The sequence below is a fragment of the Mytilus californianus genome, unplaced genomic scaffold, assembly GCF_021869535.1.
Source record: "Mytilus californianus isolate M0D057914Y unplaced genomic scaffold, xbMytCali1.0.p SCAF_13, whole genome shotgun sequence".
Taxonomy (NCBI): Eukaryota; Metazoa; Mollusca; class Bivalvia; order Mytilida; family Mytilidae; genus Mytilus; species Mytilus californianus.
In genome coordinates, this window is record NW_026262615.1 from 40964537 (window position 1) to 40990295 (window position 25759).

Sequence of the window (25759 nt, forward strand, 5' to 3'; positions counted from 1 at the left end):
CTGTCTGTATAATCTTCCGTTTAGGAATACCAAGACATTTTTTGAATATCAATAAAACTAAAACTTGGTACATGTGGGGTGAATATCAACAATACAACTATGAAATTGGTGCTCGATAAAACTTCGTGTTCTTCATGTACAGGTTCCGGAACAGTATAAAAGGAGAAAGGAAATAATTTTGATGTTCATAGTACGAAGAAGTGCAAATTTGTAGAAATTCCAACAATCAAAGCTTGTATATAGACCAGATATATGTTAACATTAAATAACAAAAAAGCATTACAAATAGTATCAAAAGGTCAAATTATCAAGAAAGTACGATTTGAGAGTACTCGCAGTTACTGACAGCTAGTTCAAAGCCAAAACAATTAATAATAAAAAAATCATGCATCAGAGACTAAAATCAACTAAAACACATCCCAGGGATTTGGTATTTTAACGTCATGGACAGTCAAAGAAGACATGACTTGTGCAATGTCAAAAATAAATGTATCGATTGTTTATTTATTTGTATCAAAATGTAAACTCATGTCTGCCTTATTATGTTTTGGCTAAGTTCAAACTAGAGGTGCAAAACTTATGCCATCGTTTCGAAACTTCTTTATTTGTTGTAAACAGCCGGGTTATGTTAATATAATAATAGTAACATATATTTTAATATACGTTTTGCAATATGGTCTAAATGATAAGTATAACACTTTCACGTTAAATATAATAATGTTTTCTAGAAAAGAATATCCCGAATGTCATGGTTGTTCATCTGAGTCGATCATGAGAGCTAATATTTTATCAATTATTATCTTCACAGGTGCATTGATTGGTGGATTTAAAATAAGTATCACCACAGACGGTCTGCATTATAGCAACGAAGACACTTTAATCATATATGACTCATTGTGTCAAGAGTGTAATGCAGGTGGCGATTGCAAGCTGAAGGTATTGTGCAAATATTGATATAAGTAGATATAAGAAGATTTGGAATGAGACCCAATACGACAACTCTCCATCCAAGTCACAAACCGTAAAAGTAAACCACAATAGGTTAGAGTACGGCCTTCAACACGGAACCTTATGTCAAACCGAACATAGCCCCAAAAATGACTAGTGTAAAATCATTCAAACAGGAAAACCAACAGTATAATCTATATTAAAAACGAGAAACGAGAAACACTTATGAACCACATCAACAAACGACAACTTCTGAACATCATGTTCTTAACTTAGGACAGGTACAAACAAAAACAGCGGGTTTAAACGTTTTAATAGGCACCAACCTTCACCCTACCTGAAACAATAGTATAACATCACAACATAGAAAGATACACTCTAAATATCAATTGATATGGCTTAACTCAATCAAAATGCATATTAACAAAAACAAGTGAACATACACTGAACGAATAAATTTTATCTATGACACAATGTAAATCTATTTACCTCAATGTGTTTAGTTTACAGTTGACAAAAATATCGAATTATTGTATGAAACTAAAAAAAAAACTGTACCACCATAACTCTTCTTGACATCTTAACACACACGATAGGTTTCTGTATTGAGCTGGTCTTGAAGGTCCAATATGAATAAGCACTAACTTGGGCAGTCTTAATTTGAAATAAAATCTATTACAATTTCATGCAAATGACAGATAAATATGCAGAAATCCCACATTTACTATGTCTGTAGCCGTAAGTGGTCTGTCACCATACTGGATATAAAATGATATCGAGTCCAAGCTTTTTTTGCCAGGTTACTTTAGACACAGTGCTATTAAGTTTCAGATATTGGTCACACTGTTTTGTCGCTATATATTTTCTTAAAACAATTGATTTATAATGATTATGACATACATGTTCAATAGAACAGTAGTTCTTGTGGTTTTTTTTGTATCAACATTACACTTATACAACCAACATAATTGTGGATAGTCAGCATGTTTGAAATATCTGAGCCTTTTCAAAAGTCAATACATCATTTTTTATCTAGCCCAATACATGTGAAATAGATGGACAATGTAGACAAAAAGGAGAGCAGAATTCGGAACAACACATATGTGAACCATCTGTTAACCAGCTTAAGTGGACAACAGACCAACGAGTAACTGGTTTGTATTACGCATATACATCGTATATATCAAATAGTTTAAGGTAGAGAGAGGCAAAAGATACGAAAAGGACATTCAAACTCGTAAATCGAAAAAAAACTGGCAACATCTTGGCAAAAAACAACGATCAGATCAAAATGACACACAAAACTATACAAAACACAATATGGAAAACCAAAGATTGAGCAACAAGAACCGAATCGAAAACCGGAGATGATCTCAGATGCTCCGGAAGGGTTGGCAGATCCTGATCCACAGGTGGCATCAGTTTATTTTGGGAGGTTAAATTTGAGGAAAAGAGGACGGGATTGTGGCCACAACAACTGGAACATATCAGTCGTCAACTGTGAAACATATTCCATAACGATCATCCAACTCGTGATGGCGACCTCGAAAAATTTGAAGGGATCTTTTTAATTCATCGTGCTTAATAGCTTCTTTGTGAGCGCAACCCTATATTAAGTAAATCACGGCAGCAAATGCAAGCTCTGGAATATTGTATCAACTGGAATCAGATTATCCATATACAGTCGCTACTGGAATGTAGTTTCATAGAAAAGGAAAGTTTACGATTGGGCAGCTGAAATCATTTCTTTTGTCGTAAAAATTGTGTTCGTAAAAGACCACCGCTGCCACTTTGTAGATGAAAGTCAAGATACGACATGTGCGCAGCAGACTTAGTTGTATCTTTCAATACGATTAGATAGGTTCAATTAATAGTCACCAAATTTTAAAGTATTTAGTGATTGAACATCTTTTTTAAGGCGAAAAGTGATGTTAAATGATAATGTCATTTTCTTTTTATTCTTCCTGTATAAAGTCAGTCTCGTGTAAATAAAGGAAAAACTTGACAAGAAAAGACCACAGTAGGGTCCAATTGGACCGTCGATTGTTTGCTGAAAAAAATCACGTATTCCAAACGTAACACATATGTTGTCAATCACGAAATCAATCATATTAATAATGTCAGTTTCAGCCATTGTTTGTGTGAATCAGAGAGATTTTTTACAAACGTAATTTGTTCTATCCTAAGACAAGATATTTCTTTCTAAGTTAGTCAATTTGTTTCTTTGAAACAAAGCAGAACCAATAGTTCAATTTATCTTTTAGATTAGAATCAGGAATACTTGTGTAAAGGGTAGAAAAGTCAAACGCTTGTTTAATAATATTGCAAAAGGAAAAAACTTATGTAGTCAATCAGATGTTTTGGAATTTTTAGTAACCACATCTTATTCATGCCACTTTTAGAGTTGTACTTTCACAATCAATTTGATGAGCGACTTTAATAGCTGAATAATTTAAAAAGTGGTTCGATGAAGCACTTGAAAGACATTATAATAAAACATTGTTTTGAAAAAAAAACATTTATGTAATTGAAGTTGAATTGGTTTGCGTTGCATCTCTCTGATTTTTTTCCTCATACACATATGGCCCTTTTGGTGTTGAATTAAGTGTTTTCTGTATTTCACTTCGAAGTGATGTGACTTAAGAAAGAATTAGTCTAGCAGAAACGTGCACGAATAGTAACTAGTTGTGATCATTTATGTTTCACTTGGGATCTCCAAAGATGAGTGAGATTTGTAAAAATATTTTTGCTCTTTATTAGATATCGGGGTTTATTACAACATCGATATTTCAGTGTGTGCAATGAATAATGAAGGTGATTGTGCAAGTTTCCTGTGTTAAAACAGGAATCCCTACTACTGTTGTAAATTTCCTATTAGCAGTAGTTATAACTAGCTAACCAAATCGTATGTCAGGTCACAAAAGGACGACTGATTAACAAGTTTGTAATTTATGAACATCATATTTCATTAAACATACTGATAACTCTAACTTAAATGCAAGAAATACATTGTTCACTGGTAACATGTTGAGTTACATGAAATCTTATACATGACCTTATAATCTGTTTCCAAAGATCAATTTTACACCTATAATATTTCTATGTATTGATATTATTTTAAAAACATCTTAATTTAATCCATTTGTTTGATTTTGATTTATTGTAGAAATAGATCATTTCACAGCAAGCCTAACCGGATGTTTGTGTGTTGATGATCCTGGATCTTTTTCTTGTGCTTGCTGTCAGAATGCAGGTTGTCCATGTGCATCTCTATCACCTCACCAGTGTGTTGATTGCAAACACCAGGATGAATGTGGAAAATATCCAGAAATTTTCAACATTTAGGAACTTAACACCAGTTTTAAATAGTAAATTATTCAACATAGTGTTATTCTAATTTTTACAGTTGTCTTTGTTTACCATATTACTGATCTATTATCAAGACTCACATACGAAGACTACTTGTTTTTTGTTCTGTTTTTCATTTTGGTCTCTCTCTTCGTCTATCCCCTGTGCCTGTCCAACGGTTAAATTCGGAAAATACAAGTTAAGTTTAATAAACAGACTGTTAAGCTTGTATGTCTTATGGTGCAGAAATAGTTTGATTGTGCATGAAATTATAATAAGGGTTTTTTTGGAGCACCCAATAAGGACGGGTTTTACTTCAAAATATCATTAAAAATATGGTTATGCTAGGCTTTTGGGTAGATCAATATGGATTGACAATAATCCCAAATATACGTGAGTAAGTTTACATATTTAATAAATCCTTTGAAATGGGATTCCTGAGCAAGAGGCCAAAAATTGAGAAAATTACATGATATTTCTAAAGGGTTTTTTTCAGGAATTTTGAAGCACTTAAATCGTTATTATAAAGGTAAGGCTGGTCAACTGAACCCCTGCCTTTTTATTTTTGAGTATACCCCTAACGGGCAGTTAATTGACTTTTGAAATTATAAAGTTTGGTTTTTTTTTCGATGTATTATAGAAAAAATATAAACGTCACAAAAATACGTCACTTGATCCTTTCATGTGACGCGCAGTTTATAATTTGTTTGTGGTGTAATGGTGTGCTGTCGTAAATTCATTGGAGGTGTCCACTGTTATTCTGCGGTTTACATGACGTAATGTACAATAATATTATTTATTTATGTATTTCCCTATGCTGAGTGTTCTTGCATTTGTTTGTACTGCATCCGTATCAGGTAGTGGTGTCGTTTTAGCGGTATTTTATACATCGCCATATCAGCGGACAGTTTGGCTAGCCATAAAACCAGGTTAAACCAACCATTTTGACTTAAAATGTCGTGTACCAGTCAGGAATATGGCAGTTGTTATCATTTCTATGTATGCTGGCGTTTGTTTTGTTTTTTGTTTTTTTTTTTGTTTTTTTTTTTGTTTTTTTTTTTTTTTAGCAGGTCAGTGTTTCTGTTGTCCCTTTGTTTTCCTCTTATAATTGATGTGTTTCCCTCGGTTTTAGTTTGTTACCAGGATTTGTTTTCGCTGAATCGAGTTATGACTATTGAACAGCGGTATACTGCTATTGCCTTTAATTTTCCTGTCATAAATTTGGTCTTAAGTCCGATCTGATCTTTTGGGTTGCATTTTATCAATTCCCCCGCTGTATCACTGTTTTCATCAAGTTTTCTTTTTGAAGAAGTCACAACAAAACCAAAAAAGACTCAAAGACTCATACAATTTACAACCTATGTTTCAAATATACATTCGCGAGTTTCCTGGTATCTAGTACGACGACCGGTGAAATCAAGTGTGTAGAATTTAAATAAACACATAAATTTCCTAAAATATGTAAAGGTTGCTTTTATATTTTTTTTCCAAAAATATGAAAGTCCGTTGGGTGAAAATAACTACCATCAGGAAGGTCCAACCCTGGAAATGAAAGGTCATAGACTACGGACCACCGCTCATTTGAACCCCTTGCTTAAGAAATCCGATGAACTAGGTATAACTTGAAGTTGTCACTACACATAGGCAGTCATATACATATATATATAAATCTGTTATAGTATACTCTGAGTCTAAATCCCTTACAGTGGTATAAACAACGTTTATGTATCTAGCCTTTATTCTAGATATTCTCATTCTTAACAAAAACAAAAATTGAAAGAATCAAACTTTATTTAAGAGAATAGCTGCCAAGGTTCAAATATCTTTTTTCCCACATGTTTTATGTATCTCCTTTATATGAGGCACATTTCATACACGAGCTTCTCGGGGACTTCTCCTTTGCATTCACGTTCCATTATATAGATGATGAATTTAAATAAGAAGGAATGAAAAGGCCACTGTTTAGCCCATAGAATTCAAAAATCAAAAAGTACTACAAATTCTCGTAATTACATCATTCTGATCTTCATCAATCATAAGCTTGGCGGACATCAATATTTTTTTTCCATTTTTTTCTCACATATGGGCATTGGGGCTTAACACTTTTTATATTTAGTGCAAACCAGCAAAAATTGACATAATAACCACAGTGTGGGATATTGTCATTGATATGTAGACATGCACAAGAACTTTTTCCAAACGAAAGTTATTTGTGACCCATTTTGAAATTGATGAGTTTTGATTTTGATCCCTATGAAGTCTATGGCTAAAAAGAGGGCCGAAAAATACCAAAGGGATATTGAAACTCATAAGTCGAAAACAAACTATCAGTGTCATGGCAAAAAAACGAAAAACGATTAAAGGACATTCAATATTATAGAAAACATAAAAAAAGAAAACTGTAGACTGGACAGCACGAAGCCCCCTTCCCTTTTTTCTTTAAAGCCGGGGTATCTCAGGTGCTCCAGATAGTAAGGAGACCCTACTCTAAATATGGCACCGGTCGTGTTGCTTATGTTATAACAAACCCGGGGATAAGTTTAATTCGGTAGGTCACATTCGACGAAAGGAGGACGGAATTGTGATTATGACAAATGGAACATATCCGTTAATAAATTCATTGTAGCGTCCGTTAAATATTTGAAGGGATGATTCAACTTCACCACTTATAACTCTCGGTGTAATAGCTTGCCAGTAAGATGCAACCCACTATCAAGGAAATCATTACAACTGCAAAAACACCTCTTATATTTGTTGAAACCTTTCTTAAAAGACTTAGTACTTAAATTTGCTTTAAAATGATCTGGTGATCTGAGGGTTTATTAACAACGACCTAATGGTACTACTGTGGTCCCATACATAGTTTAATCATTATAAACAAACAATGACTTCTGTATGCTTAAACACTACTAATTTGAAGGGATGTTGTCTCATGGACATTAATAAATCCCACATCTGTTGATTGAATACATTGTTAATGATACATGTATAATTGATATGAATTTTTGCACATTTTCCTATCTGGAAGCATTTAATGTACAAATTTGGTATAGGATTTGCCTATTGTTGAAAGCTGTAGAGTGACCTGCTATAGTTCACAGCTTTGATCTCATGTCTAAAAATGGATAGTTATCACATTTGCAGTCATACCACTTCCCCTTAAATATCTTACATTATATATTGTTGAATTCGGATTTTGTCAGCTAGAAATTAAGACTCATTCACAATTATTACTCCGGTGTGCAGGGTGTTAGTATACATGTCGGTTGTTAATCCTTGATATTCAATACTAATTGTTCTATTGACATAATAAGATACTGATTCTGAAAGTTTAACATTTTATTCAAATACATATACATATATTTTATAGTGTGTCTTTCTATGTTACGATGTTAAACTATTATTTCAGGTAAGGGTGAAGGTTGGCGCCTGTTAAAACGTTTAAACCCGCTGCATTTGCTTGCACCTGTTCTAAGTCAGGAACCTGTTGTTCAGTGGTTGTCGTTTGTTGATGTGGTTCATAAGTGCTTCTCGGTTTCTCGTTTTTTATATAGATTAGACCGTTGGGTTTCCTGTTTGAATGGTTTTACACTAGTCATATTTGGGGCCCTTTATAGCTTGCTGTTCGGTGTGAGCCAGGGCTTCGTGTTGAAGGCCGTACTTTGACCTATAATGGTTTACTTTTACAAATTGGGATTTGGATGGAGAGTTGTCTCATTTGCACTCATACCACATCTTCTTATATCTACATACATATATAATACATTCAATGTCAGAGATAATGACAGCTTTATTAGACAGATTTAGATAACTTAGGAAGGCACAAACAGATAAAACTTAGGAAGGTAAAGAAAAAGATAACTTTGGAAGGTAAATTAAAAAGAAAACTAAGTTGGCAGAGGAAAGCAAAACTAAATCAACAAACACTAATAACTGCTGTTTCATGTCCCGCATATTTTCTCAGGATGTGAACTTTCTTAAATTTATGCCAAATTAGGATTTTAACCCCAATTTGATGGTTCAATCTGTGATTATCTATAGCAGAGAGTGTCTTCTAAACATATTTTCTTGTTAATTCCTTTAAGGCATGTACGAAATATCAGCAACCGCAAGAAATTTTTACTAAGTAATTATTTTTTGGGGAATACGTCAGTTCTCCTTTCTTGATATTTCAGTACTTATATTTTTTAACTTCAACATTAGATATGAATATAATTAGAATATTCAAAATTAAATTTCAACAAAATCATGAAATAGACATTCAATTAAATTAACTGGGGTACTAGGATGTAAGATGTAAGATGTAAGATGTCTTCGCCTCACAGAACAGAATGACTAGCATTCTTATAAACAATGATAAATCGGAGTGTGCTATATCGTATTTCCTCCGGCAACACATCATAACTAGCAATCACATAAATGGGTACTTAGTGTGCAATACCGTCTTTCCCCAGCAAAACAGAATGACTAGCATTCACATACACATTTATAAATCTGGTTGATTGTCTACGCTTCCCCAACAAAACAATTATCAGTGCTTGAAAATTTGTGTTTAGTTTTCAGAAGCAGATCCTGATCTAATGGGCTGATTAATATATACATATAGGTGGTAGTATTTGCTTCCAACGTTTTAGGTTGCTCCTTTGTGTACCCTACTTAGGTGAATACTTATGAACACTGTGATTGGACAATGAAATGGATTATCAACCAGAAACATTTTTTTCAAGTATTTTAACCAATAATGAGTATGAAGAATACCTATTTTTTTTTTTTATCTAACTATAGAAATAAATTTTTGACAACTTGTTAAAAATATTACATTTACTGCGGCCAAATATGATGTAAATGACTGGTTCCCTTAGACTGGTCACAATAACTAAAAAAGTAAACGGTCATAATGATGTTTCTCATTTATTTCTGAAAATCTGAATGAAAGTACTTCAAGTTACGGTAGGTTTTGGGTTTTGAAAGTAATGAAAATTTGTAAAATGTTACTATTGTCGCCTATGGCAGGGAAATACTATCGTACCACCTATACATGCCATATCAATTTCTAATCTTGCATAAAAGCATAATTTAATAGGTTCAAGTGATCTGGATTTAATGATACTTAAGCCTCATAAATAAAATTAAAGTATAAACTAAACAGAATTTTAAAAAAACTAAGATTAAAACAATTTAATAAAGAATAAAAAAAAAACCATCAAAACGTTTTAACGTTTTAAGTAAATTAAACTAGTCTGGAAACAAACAAATACATGAAACAAATAATTATTAGAATATGTTCCGTTTACATGAATTTAGAGATAAATGTTCATATTATTGACATCAAATATCTCGTAAGATCATCTCTAGCTCCATCTACAAGTGATTTTTCTGAAATGGAATATGTTGTGCTTCCTTGATGTTCTGAAATAACATGAATAATGTATATGAATATGAATGAGTACTTCAAATATTTGTAAAGGTTGTCAGTCTCTGTAATATATTAAATTTGGATCCAAAAAGCAAATAAACATGCAAGTCAAAACTATATACACTTATATTTATTTAAAAGTTATAAATTTTGTTCACGCTGTGCATTATATTTTATACCTATATTTACCAAAAATGTAGTGTATGCATAAAATAATACCTACAATTAGCCGCAAGATAATATCAACATTGTATAAGCATGATATGACTATATATATCTTCAGTAATGCACAACATTTAATTAGTATCAACTACAAAATAGCTCTATTGATAAAACATTTAATTATTACATGCATTTCAAATATGAATTATATGAATGACAGATGTCACAGAAAACAACATTTCATTTGTATCATTATCTATACAAACTATTCACAAATTTGCAATCTGACAGGAATAATTAATTTTACATCACTGAGTCGAAACCTCCGCTGGTCGACTGTGAGTCCCCAAGGGTATCATTAGCTCAGTAGTGAGTACTTCTGTTCTAAAATTATTTAAAACAATCCTTTTCAAAATTGTCGGTTTATAAATTTTGAAATTATTTAGAAACTAAGGTTTCAACTTCCTCAGGCAAGGTTGACCTTAGATAATTTTTGCTATTTCTAGGTCCTTTTTTGTTATATAGCTCTCCAACTATTTCGATTTTTATTCACCCTTGGCTTTTAAATATTTGGCATTATATTCCTATATGGAGTTATCTAATTTCAGAACGATAGGTCATTCTGTGTGAGGTCATTATTTTCCTTGATTAAAATGCAAACTATAATTTACCTCAACATTTAATTTGTTTGATAGTTTGTTTTTGCCAATTGGGGGAATTTATTTTTTTTAAGTTCCATCTACAAATCGTAAATGACGCGCATTTTAACTTAAGAAACAAATAATGTGAAGTTTTGTTAAATGTATCGCTACAATAAAGGGACATTATCATATATGTGAGATAAATTTAATGTAAAACTGTTCATAACACTTTAAAATCAAGCCAGATTTACATGTAACACATGCAGGATTATTACTTATTCATACTGTGACCTACATATTGATATTCGTTTTCGTGATAACTATAAATTTTTACGATTTCGTGCTCTCTTCGTGTCAGTTCTCAACTTTTTACAAGTATATATATACCTTTTACTCTATTAAATGATCAACTTATAAAATATTCTTATATTCTATTGAACAACTGCCACGTACCTCAAAATTGGGTCTGGGGAGTACAGTGGCGGATCCAGAAAGTAAGTGGGTGCCAACTGACTGCCTTAGAGGCGGCCCGTTCCGGTCATGTTTCGATGATTCCCTAAATAATTAATCAAATTTTTCCAAGAAAAGGGGGGCCCGGGTTCACCCCTTCCCCCTAAATCCGCCTCTGAAGTATAGAATTAAATCCTGATTCCCTGTTTAAAACAAATGTATTTAAAAGAAACTTATTCTGAATAGTTCATTCGTTCGTTAACAATTGTTGAAAAAAATCAATTTTTTGCGATAAAATGGCATTACAAATAGAAAAAAAAACTTACTTACAAAGTCTGTAACAATGTGTAAGTAACTTGAATTTTTCATACATCGTTAGCGGATGGTCAAAATTCATTTGTATCTTACTTCATGCAGTTGAAGTAATATTTGTATTGTGTTTTGATTATGATTTTAACGTTTATATATAGATTAATTAGTAAGTTTTATTTCACATTTGAAATACCGTAGGGCGTATTAAAACCTGAACGCATCAGAAAGGAATATCCCACTTTAGTGTTGTCGGTAAAATAGGATGCTTATTCTGCATATCTTTGTAGAAAATAGTATTTGTTTGACGGTATATAAGTCAGATTATGTATATTTTAAGGTTTTTCTAGTCGTAAAACACCTCTTATCTATAACTTAATCGTTCCTGGTGAAGGTAGATCAAGAAAAGCGCTTAAGACACATGAATTTATTATAACGTGTTGTTTTCATTATTTTTCTATACATAATACTGTGGTTTCATTTATTTTCGTGGATTGCTGAAAACTTGCATACTTGTGGATATTTGATTTTGTAGTGTTGCCAATCTCTGTATGTATATATAATACAGAGCCTATTGAAACTATGTTATTCGTTGAACATTTGAATTCGTCGTTCACCTTTACCCACGGAATCCACGAAAATTGGTATCCAACAAATAATAATGAATCCACAGTATTTAGTATCCAACATAGCATCAAGCTGGGCATCCTCTTCAAATTATCGATTCTCATCATACTATATATATTAAAAGTATAATTAAGAAGTGGGAAGTGTCATTTGCATCTGTAATACTAACAAACATGCATAAGTGAGTGAACACACTGTGATTAGATGATTAAAGCTGTTAATTTTTTCCTTAATAATATTTATGTACGTTTCTGCAACAAAGTTTATCGACAGATTGTAGGTATTCCTATGGGGATTAATTGCGCCCCTTTAAAAGCAGACTTGTTTTTGTATTGCTATGAATCACAGTTTATGATCACACTCAGTAAAGGCCCGTCTAAATTGCATTTAATTGTTTAATTTGAAAACACTTCCCGTTATCTTGATGATATTTTTTCGTTAAATAATCAAAAAAATTCTAGATATACTGCCAAAATTTACCAAAAGGAACTTACTTTTAAAAAATTCAAATGTTAACGCTAATAACGGTTCTATCCTAGCTTTCGATATATCAGTTTTACACGAGAAACTTCATACTAAAATTTACGACAAAAGGGACGATTTGTCGTTCCATATTGTTAATTTTCCTTTTTTGTATGGTAATGTCCTTTTGGCACCATCTTACGGTGTAAATATTACACAACTCGTTCGCTATGCTCGTGTCTGTTGTGACGTTTTTCTCTGAGTGTTTAAGACGTCTTTACACTAAATCCAGTTGATGTTGAATGTGTACTGATTGATAATTTAGACTTAGTTGCATGATTTTCTTTATTAGTTGTTATTAGCTTTCATCTAGCTGTCAGTAACTGCAAGTACTCTCAGATCTATTCTTAGTGTCTTTTTGATGTTGGGATGTACAAGTACCCGGTCACGTCAACTCTATCATTTTGTTAGATGTATTTCTATTTGTATCCATCTGATGAGTTAAGCCTTTTTCAACTGATTGCTATTGCTGTAACACCACTGTCCCAGGTAAGGGGAGGGCTGGGGTCCCAGTGACATGTTTAACCCCTCCACATTCTGTATGTATGTGCTTGTCCCAAGTCAGGAACCTGTAACTCAGAGGTTGTCGTTTGTTGCTATGTTACATATTAGTTTTTCGTTCATTTGTACATTAATTCGGCCGTCAGTTTTCTCATTTAAATTGTTTTACATTTGTGATTTCGTGGCCTTTTATAGCTGACTTTGCGGTATGGGCTTTGCTCATTATTGAAGGCTGTACGGTGACCTATAGCTGTTAATTTATGTGTCATTTGTTCACCTGTTGAGAGATTTCTCATTGGCAATCATACCACATCTTCTTTTTTATACATAAATGTACACTAAGTATCAAATTATGCTGATAATTCAAAAATTAATAAAGATAAATGTTAGGTCGATAGATCAAGCATATGACGACAATGATGGCTCACATTATGGAAATTATGAAAATTAACTACATTTTTATGTTCAGTAAAATGTGGTCAAACTATATGAGCTGTGAGAAATTAATACTGAGTGGGAATATTATCAAAATTAAAAATATTTGTGATTGTTTGGTGACATTCGCCAAATTCCTGCAAAAGTAATGGCTGATATTCCAGTTACCTATTATTGACTCGTTTGCATCTTTCCAAATCGACTGATGGGTAATTATGGTTATTAGGAGAAAGCTTAACCCTCTTTCTTGTTATATTTGGAACTTTTATATCTAAAGAGCCTGTAGAAGGTATCTATGCGAGTTATTTTTTAGGGATGTCTTACCCGCCATATTTTGGACAGAGTCTTTGAAATACGTTGGCCAATCTGTTTGGTGTATTTTAATGTCAATAACGCATGCAAAATGTTACTCGAATGAACAGTTATCTCAATAAATGGTTTATCGTCGTGATTCATTAAAATATTATGCAGTTTTACTGTTTTTATTCAGAAAACAAAGAAGATTTACATGTACGTGACATAAACAAAACCACGATAGCCTGCGATGTGCACGAAATCTGTACTAACCATGGTATTATCGCTCTTGCAATTTTGTTCGTGACGTCATATGCAAGAAGTATAGAATGGATATGCGGCAATCCCACTGTTGAGAAGTCCAGATGAAGGCAAATTAAGAAAGGTGCTTCGAATGCATGACATTTATAAATATTGTTTTCATTCTGTACAGTACTGGGTCGATACCTCTGCTAGTGGACTATCAGTTCCCGAATATCATCAGCACAGTAGTTAGTGTCGATAGTGACATGATTTATAACAGACCTTTCTTAAATTGTCCGTTTATAAAAATTATCAAGGAAATAAGTTTGTAACTACTCGTTTATAGTTAACCTTGGATGGGTTATGGATATTATTTGTAGGTTCTGTCGGTCATATAGCTCTACAGCTTGTTCGGTTCTTGTACATCATTTGCATTCAAGTATTCGACTTTGGATGTTCTTGATGAAGATAAATGGAGAAACGGACGCAGGAAATAAAATAAAATGGTGTTTAGATATAGGAAGATGTGGTATATAAAGGCAACAGTAGTATACCGCTGTTCGAAACTCATAAATCGATAGAGATAAAAACAAATCCGGAGTACAAACTAAAACTGAGGGAAACGCATCAAATATAAGAGGAGAACAACGACACAACAAAAACACAACATTAAAATGTAACACACACAGAAACGAACTATAATATAATAATGGCCATTTTCCTGACTTGGTACAGGACATTTTAAGAAAAAAATGGTGGGTTGAACCTGGTTTTGTGGCATGCCAAACCTCCCGCTTTTATGGCAATGTTAAATATAACATTAAAACGACAACATCACATGATAGGACCACAATACAAATAAATGGGAGAACATATAGGACAAAGAAACACACGAATAATAGCTAACAAAAGGTACTAGGCTTAAAATTCAATACGCCAGACGTTCGTCTCGTCCACACAAGACCAACCAGTGACGCTCAGATGAAAAAAGTTTGAAAGCCAAAACAAGTACAAAGCTGACGAGCACCGAGGACAAAAACTTCCAATAAGTTGCGCCTAACACGGCCAGGGTTTTCTGCCTGGGACAAGAACATTCTTATTATTTAGAATAATTTATAATTTTGCAAACAGTAAATTTTATAAAATGACTATATAATAGATATACATGGTAAAACCCAAGTAGGGACTAACTACAGAATGAAAACGGATACATTACATTGAACAACTTAATACAACACATAAAAATACACAGCCGAGTTAGCCAAAGCCTCAACGCACAAAGTGACCTCACATTTGAAATTCTAAACAAACACACACAGTGACGTCACATTTGAATTTGTAAAAATATTTCTCCAAAACAAGATAGGATTAGGATTGATTCAAGATTAGATTTGTAATACTGCACAAAAATACATTGATGACCTGAATGAAATGGCTCATTGAACTGAGCATGGAATGATGCCGGGTCGTTTGTAGTACGCCTAGATTCTGCTGACGATATGGCGGTGCCCAAAGACGTTGAGGAAATACGGAATCTGGTCAAATATCTTTGCAACTTTTTCGCCATGAAATATCCCGGACCTCATTTACGTGTTTTATTGATATAATAGAAAATCCATCGTACACAAATGATCTCCCCCTCTCCGAATTGTTTCTGCCAAACGAAACTCCATCATGTTTTTTGCGCTTGCGCAATTTTACAAGTTTACTAAAACTGTTTGTTAAGTTATTTTTCGGTGAAATTATAAGAAACGGATTGCTACTTACGCTGACATGTTTGTAGTTAACAAACATGTATGTCTTAAGCTATAACGGGATTTCGCATGATCACTGTATCATGTGTACATCTTTTTAAAATTCAATGTGATTATATAATTTTAATTTACGAATAGAACATATTCAAAATTAATACTAATTTTAGTAATATTTATTATAAATAATTTTTATTTTACCGATGTAACCTGTAAAAGAATCGGGCGCATATGTAATCAAAAGCTGTGCGCAAACGTAACAAATTTTAATCCCCAAATACGCGCAAATGTAAGGCACCGAATTAAAGTCATCCTTGGGAATTTAATCAGCTTACAACAGTTCAAAATACTTTGCCAATTATGTTTATTTAAGATTATGCCCCGAGCTGATAGACAAGTATTCATTGTGCTAATTAATTTTCTAAATTGGAATCTGTTCAAGGTAAGCGATTGCAATCACTAATCATGAACTGGACAATTAATCTGTCAGGTTAATTACCATGACGATCATTTTAAAATTCAAATTCGAATATCAATGATTTCAATACACATTTACATCAATTCTATTTCAATTGAAAGAAAAAAAATGGTTCGGATGACCGGTGATCTTTTTAGTATTTGATATTTGGTCTTTCCTATGGTTAAACGGTTCTCCGGTAAACCGTTGACAACACTACTTTTTGTAGATAGTGCAAACCAGCAATTTTGACCCAAATGAAATATTCATAAGGCGTATCGCTGAACGATACCAAAGGGATATTCAAACTCATAAGTCGAAAACAAACTGTCAGTGCCATGCCAAAATTCGAAAAACGATAAAAGTACAAACATAATTATACAAAACACAACAATGAAAGTTCAAGGCTGAGCAGCACAAACCCAACTTAAAACCGGATGAGGGTGGTCCGGATAGTAAGGAGATCCGGATCCACATATGGCACTGGTCGTTTTGCTTGATATGTTATTACAAACCTGGGCATAAGTATGATTTGGTAGGTCACATTCGACGAGGGATGGGACGGGACTGGGGTTACGACATATGAAACATATCCGTCGACAAATTCATGATGGCGTCTGTTAAATTTTCGAAGGGATGATTTAGACTGCACCGCTTAGAACGTTCGGTATAATGACTTGCTAGTAAGCAGTAACCCTTTATCACTGAAATCATGATAGCCAGTGCAGGAATATTGAATCTTCTGGAATAAATCTACTCGATATGCAGACACTTTTGGAATGTTGATAGAAAGATATATACAACATGGAAGCTTGAATTATCTGTTTTGTCGTAAAGTTTTGTTCTCAATGTACCCTCAATGTCAATGAATGGATGTAAGTCAAGATATGAGGCAGACTTAATTGTATCTGCATTATGTTTTATTTCAAGTTGGAAGGACTAAATGCGTTCATCATAGTCAACAAACTTTGTTTAATATATAGTGAGAGGATACCATCTACACAGCGACACATGATATTTAAAGATAATGCGATCTTCTTTTCCTTCTTCAAAGGTAGCTCGTGTATGAAGTCACCCTTATATAAATAACGAAAGAAGTTGGCAAGAGAACGAGCACATTTTCAATAATGTAGTTTTCATGGGATGGCCAATTGATTGCGTTGGAAAATAAGTTTTTGATCTGAAAAAAAAGAAAGACCCAACAGTTTTAGGAACAAATTATCACATGTGGAGAAGGATCTGCTTACCCTTCCGGAGAACCTGAGATCACCCCCAGTTTTTGCAGGGGTTCGTGTTGCTTAGTCTTTAGTTGTCTATGTTGTGTCTTGTGTACTATCGATTGTCTATTTGTCTTTTTCTTTTTTAGCCATGGCGTTGTCAGTATATTTTCGATCTATGAGTTTGAATGTCCCTCTGGTATCTTTCGCCCCTCTTTTAACAAAGGACTAAACACTGTTTAGAATATGTTGTGTTGCGCTTTAATTTGCATTCAGTTTTAAACTGTTTTAGGTTACTTGTGGTCCCATTACTCATTAAGAGATATGCATGCGACATTCTTATTATAACACAATTTAAAAAAAAATAAAACAATACCTGATTGTGTTGAAATCCTTCAAGTTAATCTATAAACGACCTCGTGGACCCTGTAATATAATATATATATATTGTATATGTTTTCCGCTATTACATATAATTGATATTTCCTATTTTGTGTGTTGTATCTACATGTATGGTCTTGACTTTGAAAATATTATGATAAATATGTTTCAAATATTCAGTTTGTTCAGCGTTCCTGGTAATGGTATATTGAGAAAAGCGCTTCGGACGCATTAATTTAAGGTGGTTGTTTTTAATTATGAAAATGGATAATGCATTCATGACAGGACACGCTTATCCTGTAGACGTATTCTGTCTCGTTCATGCGATTGACCCAGTTTTTTTGTTGTTGTTGTTTTTTATAATTTTACCTTGATTTGTCTTTTTCTAAATGTTCTATTTGAAGTACAAACCTTGAACATCTGTTAACTACTGTCGCCTTTTTTATTTTTTGAAAAATACACTAAAATGTACATTAAATGGCAATTTTCTATCGGCGTAAATATAGATCACCGACAAAGTAAGAGTTCTAACTAAGTGCGTTATCAAAAGCTATGTGTTAAAGACATTGAGTCATAAAATTGGGATTAATAGTTTTTACTCCACTGTATTTAGCACAGGGATAAAGTTATAAAGATGAATGTTATTTTCTGGGGTTTTTGAATATTGCCATTTTCTTATATTTTTGAATGAAGGTAAAGCGGTTGATTATAATAACCTGTATTCTTTATATGTTTTTTTAATTCTATTAAGGAGCCGTCGGTAGACATATTGGTTCATAAACTGACAGAAAAATTATATTCGAAATGTTATCTCATCTCTTTTGTTGAATGAAAAAAGTCATATCTAGGGCATCACATGATCTTTATTTGTACGGTTTAAGTAAACAAACCATGCAAAAGTACAGCATCAACATTATATGTACAAATATATCATTCGTAAAACAGACGAGTTTGAAGACACAAATACATTTCTTCCATTCCGAAAAAAATCTATGAAACAATTACAATCTAAATGCTGTTTCGTGAAGGGAAAAGTATTTACATACATAAATAAAAGGGTACAGTCGTACAGTTATGCAAATTTATAGGCAGAAATGTTCTGTTTTTTAATCGAGTTTTTCCGTGTCGCTTATAAGTTATCACTTAACAAATTTTTTTTTTCAAATGATAGATATCTGTTATCGTTTTATCTGAATTAAAAAAATAAGTGTAAATATAACTTTCACGACAATTTTCAGTTTACAGCACGATTCGTCTGTAATGGTTATATTGACCTAAAGTGTATAACAACACTATTAACCAAAGTGTAAATAAAAACGTATAAAAAAATACCTGAACGTCCTCGGCTGACGTCTATCATGGACCCTGTAATATAAGAGATATTCGGTCGGTCATAAACTATTACTAAACAAAATAACTGATGAAAGGCAAGTTACAATCTTCCTACTTTATTATCACAAGGGTTAAATATTGGTTGAATATTGGTCTTGTTAAAATACCAGCTAAACATTAGGAAGTTCAATATTAATAATTGCATCGGCAACTTTATAAAAATAAGCAGAACACGTTTTTTTATCTGTTCTCAATACTCAGCATAACATATCTAGGGCATTATAGGACCTTTTTTGTATGGTTTCAGTAAACCAACCATGCAAAAGTATAGCAATGGATGCTTAAACATAATACGAATACATCATTTGTGACAAATTCGTGTTGGAAGACACATATACATTTCTTTTATTCCTTTACCAAATTCTATGAAACAGTTACACATCACGATGCTGTTTGGTAAAGGGAAAAGAAACAACGAAACATAAATATAAGGGTACAGTGGTATATTTTTCCGATTAATAGGGAAAAAATGTTCTTGTTTCTTTTATAATGCGTTTTTTCTTCTCCTTTATCTTAATATTTCTTAAATCACAAATTTTAACACGTGATATTTTTATTCTTTCATCTGAATTCACAAATTATTGTTTATATACTTTTCATAAAAATTGTCCACTTTAAAGGACTTTGCAACCTCAATGGTTATATTGACTGAAAGCTATATAACCATATTATTAACCAAATTACGCATTACAAAATACCTGATCGTCTTCCGCTGTCATCTATCATGGACCCTGAAATATAATCGGTAATCGATCGGTCATAAACTAATATTTAAAAATAACTGGTAAAAGACAGTTCCATATTTCATACTTTATTACCACCGTTGTGTATTTTAGTCTTGTTAAGATACCAGCTAAAGGCTGGGGAGTTCAATATTAATAAGTGCATCAGTAACTAAATAAAAAGAAGCATTATTGCCTCAAAAATTTCATCAGCATGTTTTTTCTTTCATCAATATTTAACAAAAAACATACTTACGGCATTACAGGATCTTTATTTGTACGGTTTTAATAAACCAACCAAGCAAAAGTATAGCAATGAATGTTTTTTACATTCTTCAAATATATCACCCGTCAAAAAACACGTGTTGGAAGACACATATACATTTCTTTCATTCCTAACCAATTTTATCAAACAGTTACAATCAAGATGCTATCTGGTGATTGGAAAAGTATATACATGTACAAACATTAGAATAAGGCTACAGAGGTATACTTTTACGATTTTTAGGGCAAATATATTCTGGTTTTTTTGGGGTTTTTTTCTTGTCTCTTATTCTTATATTCCTTAAACCACAAATTTAAATTAGATATAAAGAAACAGTGGTACATTTCTGAGATCTGTGGAGCAAATATGTTTTGGGTTTGTTTGATATTTTTCTAATTCGGGGGTTTCTTGTCCTTTATCCTAATATTCCTTAAATAACAAATTATAATACGAGATATTTTTTATTGTGTTATCTGAATCCAAAAATCAGCGTTAATATAACTTCTCAAAAATAGTCCAGTTAACAGTTATTTACACCTTCATTGGTTCTTTTGACCGAAAGCTATATACCAACATTGTTAACCAAATTACCATAGTGTAATTGAAAACGCATTAAAAATACCTGCTCGTCTTTGCCTGGCCTCTGTCATGGACCCTGCAATATGATTGATATTCGATCGGTCATAAACTATTATTAAAACTAAAAAATAGCTGATAAAAGACAAGTTACATATTTTTTTATTTATTATCAACGTTCTGTAGTTTTGTCATTTTAAAATATCAACTTATTATAGGGTAATTCAATATCATTTTCTGTATCGGCAAATATATAACCAGAATCATCTTTGCCATAGTGAGTTCAAAAGTACGTTTTTTTTAATTTTTACTAATATGTAGCAAAACATATGTAGACCATACGAAAATCTTTATTTGTACGGTATGAGTTATATAACCAAAAAAAGTTTAGCAATGGATGTTTTAACATAATACGAATATATCATTCGTGAAAAATAAGTTTTGGAATACACATATACATTTATTTCATTCCTTACACCAAACAGTTACAATCAAGATGCTGTTTGTTGAAGGCAAAAGTAGAAACAAACATAAATTTAAGGGTACTGTGCTATACTTTTGTGGGTTTTTATCACGTGTTCCCTTGTCCCTTGTCCCAATATTCCTTTAAAACTTTGATACGAGATATTTTTATCGTTTTATCTGAATCCCAAACTTAGCGTTGATATTAACATCTCAAAAATTGTCCAGTTTACAATACTTTACATTTTATGGTTTTATTGACCGAAAGCTATATTATTACAGTGTAAACAAAATTACCAAAGTGTAAATGAAAACGCATGAAAAAATACCTGATCGACTTCGGCTGCCCTCATGAATGGACCCTGCAATATAATTTATATAATTCATATTTCGTCGGTCATAAACTATTACTAAACAAATAACTGGTAAAAGATAAGTAACATATTTCATAAAAAAAAACAGTTTCACTCTAAATGCTTTTTTCGGTGAAGGGAAAAGTACATGTATATACAAACATAAATGTAAAGGAACAGTTGTACATTTTTGCGATCTGTAGAGCAAACATGGTTGGTTTCGTTTGATTTTTTTTATTGGGTTTTTTCTTGTTCCTTGTTCTAATATTCCTTTGATAACAAATTTTAATACGAGATTTTTTTTAACGATTTACCTGAATCCCCGAAATTACCGTTAATATATTCCTCACGAAAATTGTGCAGTTTTCAGAACTGTGCACCTTCAATGGTACTTAGGACCGAAAGCTATATAACATAATTGTTAACCAAATTACCAAATTATCAAAGTGTAAATGAAAACGCATTCGAAAATACCTGATCGTCCTCGGCTGCCCTTTATCATGGACCCTGAAATATAAAATAATATTTGGTCGGTCATACACTATTACTAAAGAAATAATGATAAAAGACAAGTTACATATTTCATACTTTATTATCAACGCTGTGTATATTGGTCATGTTAAATTACCAGCTCAACATTGGGGAGTTCAATATTAATAAGTGCATCGGTAACTATATAAAAAGAAGCACCTTTGCCTCAGGAAGTTCAAGAGTACGATTTTTTACCGATGTTAAAAAATTAATAAGAGAGGATACTTATTGTATCTTATGGACCATTGAAACTGCAAACACATTATACTATTAACCACTATTAGTCAATCTGTAATCGTATTGACGCAGCTGAAGAGAAATTAGAGTCAAATATAGTTAAATTGCTACAAAACTTTTTTTAAAGATTATATGTTTACCTGTTCCGCTAGAGTCACTGGAACTCTTGTCCGTCTTCGTGACTGTTTAAAAAGAATAATGTTGTAATGAAGTCTTACAAGATAGAAATTTTCAATAACCTCTTTATCAAATTTGATAGGGCTTGGCTTTATTTTTTTGGCTTTAAATTTCAAGTTCAAACTTGGGTGTCAAATTGACAACTTCACCTTATTTCGAAAATAAAATGCATCATCAGGTTTTACGAAAATTTTCATGAGTGAACTCATTTTTAACGCCATTTAAGGCAACACCATGACATGATTCGTAAAACATGTTATATGACATGCTAACAGTGTTTGAGTTCTATCAAAATAATGTTTTGGCGAAGAGTTTGAATCTGAAAATTCATTGTACGGTTAAATGATAACCTTTCTTTAGTTTGCATTAATATACATGTTGAAGTTATAACATTTCAGATGCAAGAAAATCGATTTCTGTCAGGCGACTGAAAAATGACACTAGGTATGTTTTACGTAAACCATTACGAGTGATAGTCTATACGATGAAAAATTTGACAAATATTCGCGATTGTGACATGTTGAGCATGAATTTGCACAGCTGGTGTACTACCTGGTTTCACACCATTTAAAATGTTTCTCTTTTAATTTTCTTCTGATTTGTATTTTCTTAACAAATTTACGATATTTGGACATCGGTAAAATGATGTTGCCTTCAATTTACATAACTTGTTTTGGTTAAGCTTTAAATTGCAACAGATAACTTTCCTGCTCCCTTCCCTTCCCGACCGTATCGTTCCATAGTTATCAAAGGTACCAGAATTATAATTTAATACGCCAGACGCGCGTTTCGTCTTCATAAGACTCATCAGTTCAAGTCAGATATCAATTCCATTATAATAATATTAAGGGTACTATTATTACTACACTAGTTGCCCATCTCGACAATGGAAGTCTCGTCAGTGATGGTCGAGAAAAAACAATATGTCAAATGAAAACGTAATAAAATGTTGAAGAGCTGATCAACTTCAAATTGGCCTAGAGTATGGCCAAATCCGGAAACGAAATTAGTGTTTTACATGAAGAAATATATTCCTCAATTTGAAATGTTTCATATTACAACGTAGGAAAGTTTGAATGCTGACTATCAAACAGCCTGTGACTTTGTTATTTTAATAATAGCAATGGCGATACATTGTTATTTCTGTGTTACTTCTTATACGTTCAAGTTGAAAAACTGTTGAGAAATTTTCTTGAGGGATTTTTTACCCTTTGTCTATGTATTACAAATGAACATGTTGAAAAAAAATCCAGTTGTTAACAGATATTATTGCTGCAAAAACACTTAATATATTTATCATCAATAGGTTTCGATTTCAAACTGAACCTCCTTAACATATCACCTTGAGAAAGCTTTTTCATCAACACATTAATATTTTCAAACGCTATATAGGATCTAGCTCATCAACACGATTTTCCTACTTGTGAATATGCATTTAAACAACTAAATGGTTCGTTCTGTTAAAATGCTTCTAATTATCTTAGTTACATACGTACTGAACATATTACTGTGCAAAATGATTTTTTAAATAATTAAATGGTTATAGAAAACCTTAGGTAAGTTGACAAAATAAATAAAATTAGGTAGCTGAGATAGTAGTGACAACAAGACGACGATCATCTACGGAATTTAATTGTTGCTTTTAGGTTTTTTTTTACCTTTAGCATAACATAATTCTGCTAAATCGATTGTGAAAAATAAAAATCGAATCAAATCAAATGAAATTAATGTAAAGGGAAACCTTCTTCTATTCAGAAGTACTATAGAAATGAGTGACAACATGTTTTGCTTATTCAATATATTTTGATACAAATTGTTTAAACTATTCGATTGTTAATGCATTGCTGTTTAGTGTATGTTCATATATGTTGAAGGTAATATTTGTAAGATTAGTTTGTTTTCCTATGTAGCAGTCTTTGTCGATTTCACTTCATCCGTTTTGTGTTTTTTATGTTACATTTAAAACTTACCATTTTGTACCAAACGTAAATCTGAGCAGAGATCAATATAATCATCTACACCACTACTTCTTACTTCTTTACCTGTTTTAACAGAATGTAGAATAATTTAAATTTCGATCTATTGTTTGAATTGTAAATTTTCATATTCAATTTTTTTTTAAAGATTATCATTTTGAATATAGATTTTATTTTTGAAAAAGCAAGTGTTGGACTTTAATTGGCACTCAGTTCATGTAAGCTGTCATTTTTTGAATGTGCTTATCCGTGTCTTGGACTGCATTCCAGCGGCTTTCATTCGTTTACTTTTGTGTACATTTTATACAGACCAGTGTTTTTTTTTTTCAATTGTTTTTACCAATATTAACATCTTGAACACTCAGAACAGCGAAACAAAATTTAGATTCCAGAACTAAATAGCCTTTAGCCATCAACGAATAGCCGATGACTTTTCGAGAGTTGTTTTCGTTAAAGGATAATTCCTTTATTTTTGTGCAATTTTTGCTCTTAACGACAAAAAAAAAAGATAAAAAGAACATTACGTAAAGCATTAAGTATCACCTATAGTATTTATCAACCTTCATTGGTGGTAGTTCATATATATTTCTGCTGTTTTTTGTATATAAGTTATTGTCCTGAATAAACATCTTTATGCGTTTGTGCGTTTTTGCGTTTCAGTTTTTATTGTGAAATTTCTTCTATCAGCCAAGACAAACTTTACATTCGGCCGTTATAAATGTTTTCGCCAGAAATCCATGTATTATTATCTAATAGCTACATATTTAGTCATTATCCAGTGCCCTTAGATGCGATTTTCCGAGACGTTGGGTTTGAAATGAGGTACCCCATTCAATTTATCCAATATTCGGAATCTTTAAAAGATGCAGATGGAATTTTCGGTCCTTATGAATGTGTTCGCAAGGAATTAAATTATAACTCCTTGTAGGATCATCAAAAAGCAACTATTTAGGACCCCCTTGGATTAAAGACCTTCCAAGACAACGGGTTCGAAAGTTCAGTTAAACATATGTCGTTTTTAAACATAATATTAATGGACCTGACACAATGAAGTCTTGTCCAAAATATGATTATAATACGACACAAACGGAGCAGGATTTGCTTACCCTTCCTGAAAACCATAAATCATCACGGTTTTTTACAGGGTTCTTGTTGCTCAGATTTTATTTTTCAATGTTGTGTTTTGTGGACTGTTGTGTGTCTTGTTGTTTTTCATTTTAGCTGTGGCTTTGATGGTTTGTTACGACCTTTTTTTTAGTGTGATTGCCCCTTTGGTATCTTTCGCCTCTCTCTTATATTTGATATCACAATAATTATATATATATATGTAAGCGTTGATATACATTTATATGGATACAATGTTGAA

General features: G+C 32.4%; 1 protein-coding gene and 1 long non-coding RNA gene across 3 annotated transcripts in view; one reads left to right on the forward strand and one right to left on the reverse strand.

Moving 5' to 3' along the window:
- The window catches only part of LOC127723945 (uncharacterized), a 43500-nt gene extending 39207 nt beyond the window's left edge, over positions 1 to 4293 (forward strand). The window contains exons 7-8 of the mRNA XM_052230660.1: positions 1985 to 2102; positions 4115 to 4293. Coding sequence (XP_052086620.1) covers positions 1985 to 2102; positions 4115 to 4293 — 297 coding nt within the window. The remainder of the gene's footprint in view (positions 1 to 1984; positions 2103 to 4114) is intronic.
- Positions 4294 to 9380: 5087 nt separating this feature from the next.
- On the reverse strand, positions 9381 to 24492 carry LOC127723670 (uncharacterized). Of its 2 annotated transcripts, XR_007992195.1 has the most exons (9): positions 24388 to 24492; positions 22381 to 22422; positions 21947 to 21979; positions 21449 to 21481; positions 20704 to 20736; positions 19793 to 19825; positions 19035 to 19067; positions 17698 to 17747; positions 9381 to 9705 (listed from the first exon to the last, which is right to left on the reverse strand). It is a non-coding gene; the product is annotated as an uncharacterized LOC127723670 (long non-coding RNA). The 2 variants fall into 2 exon arrangements; XR_007992194.1 differs by lacking the exon at positions 20704 to 20736.
- Positions 24493 to 25759: the final 1267 nt, after the last annotated feature.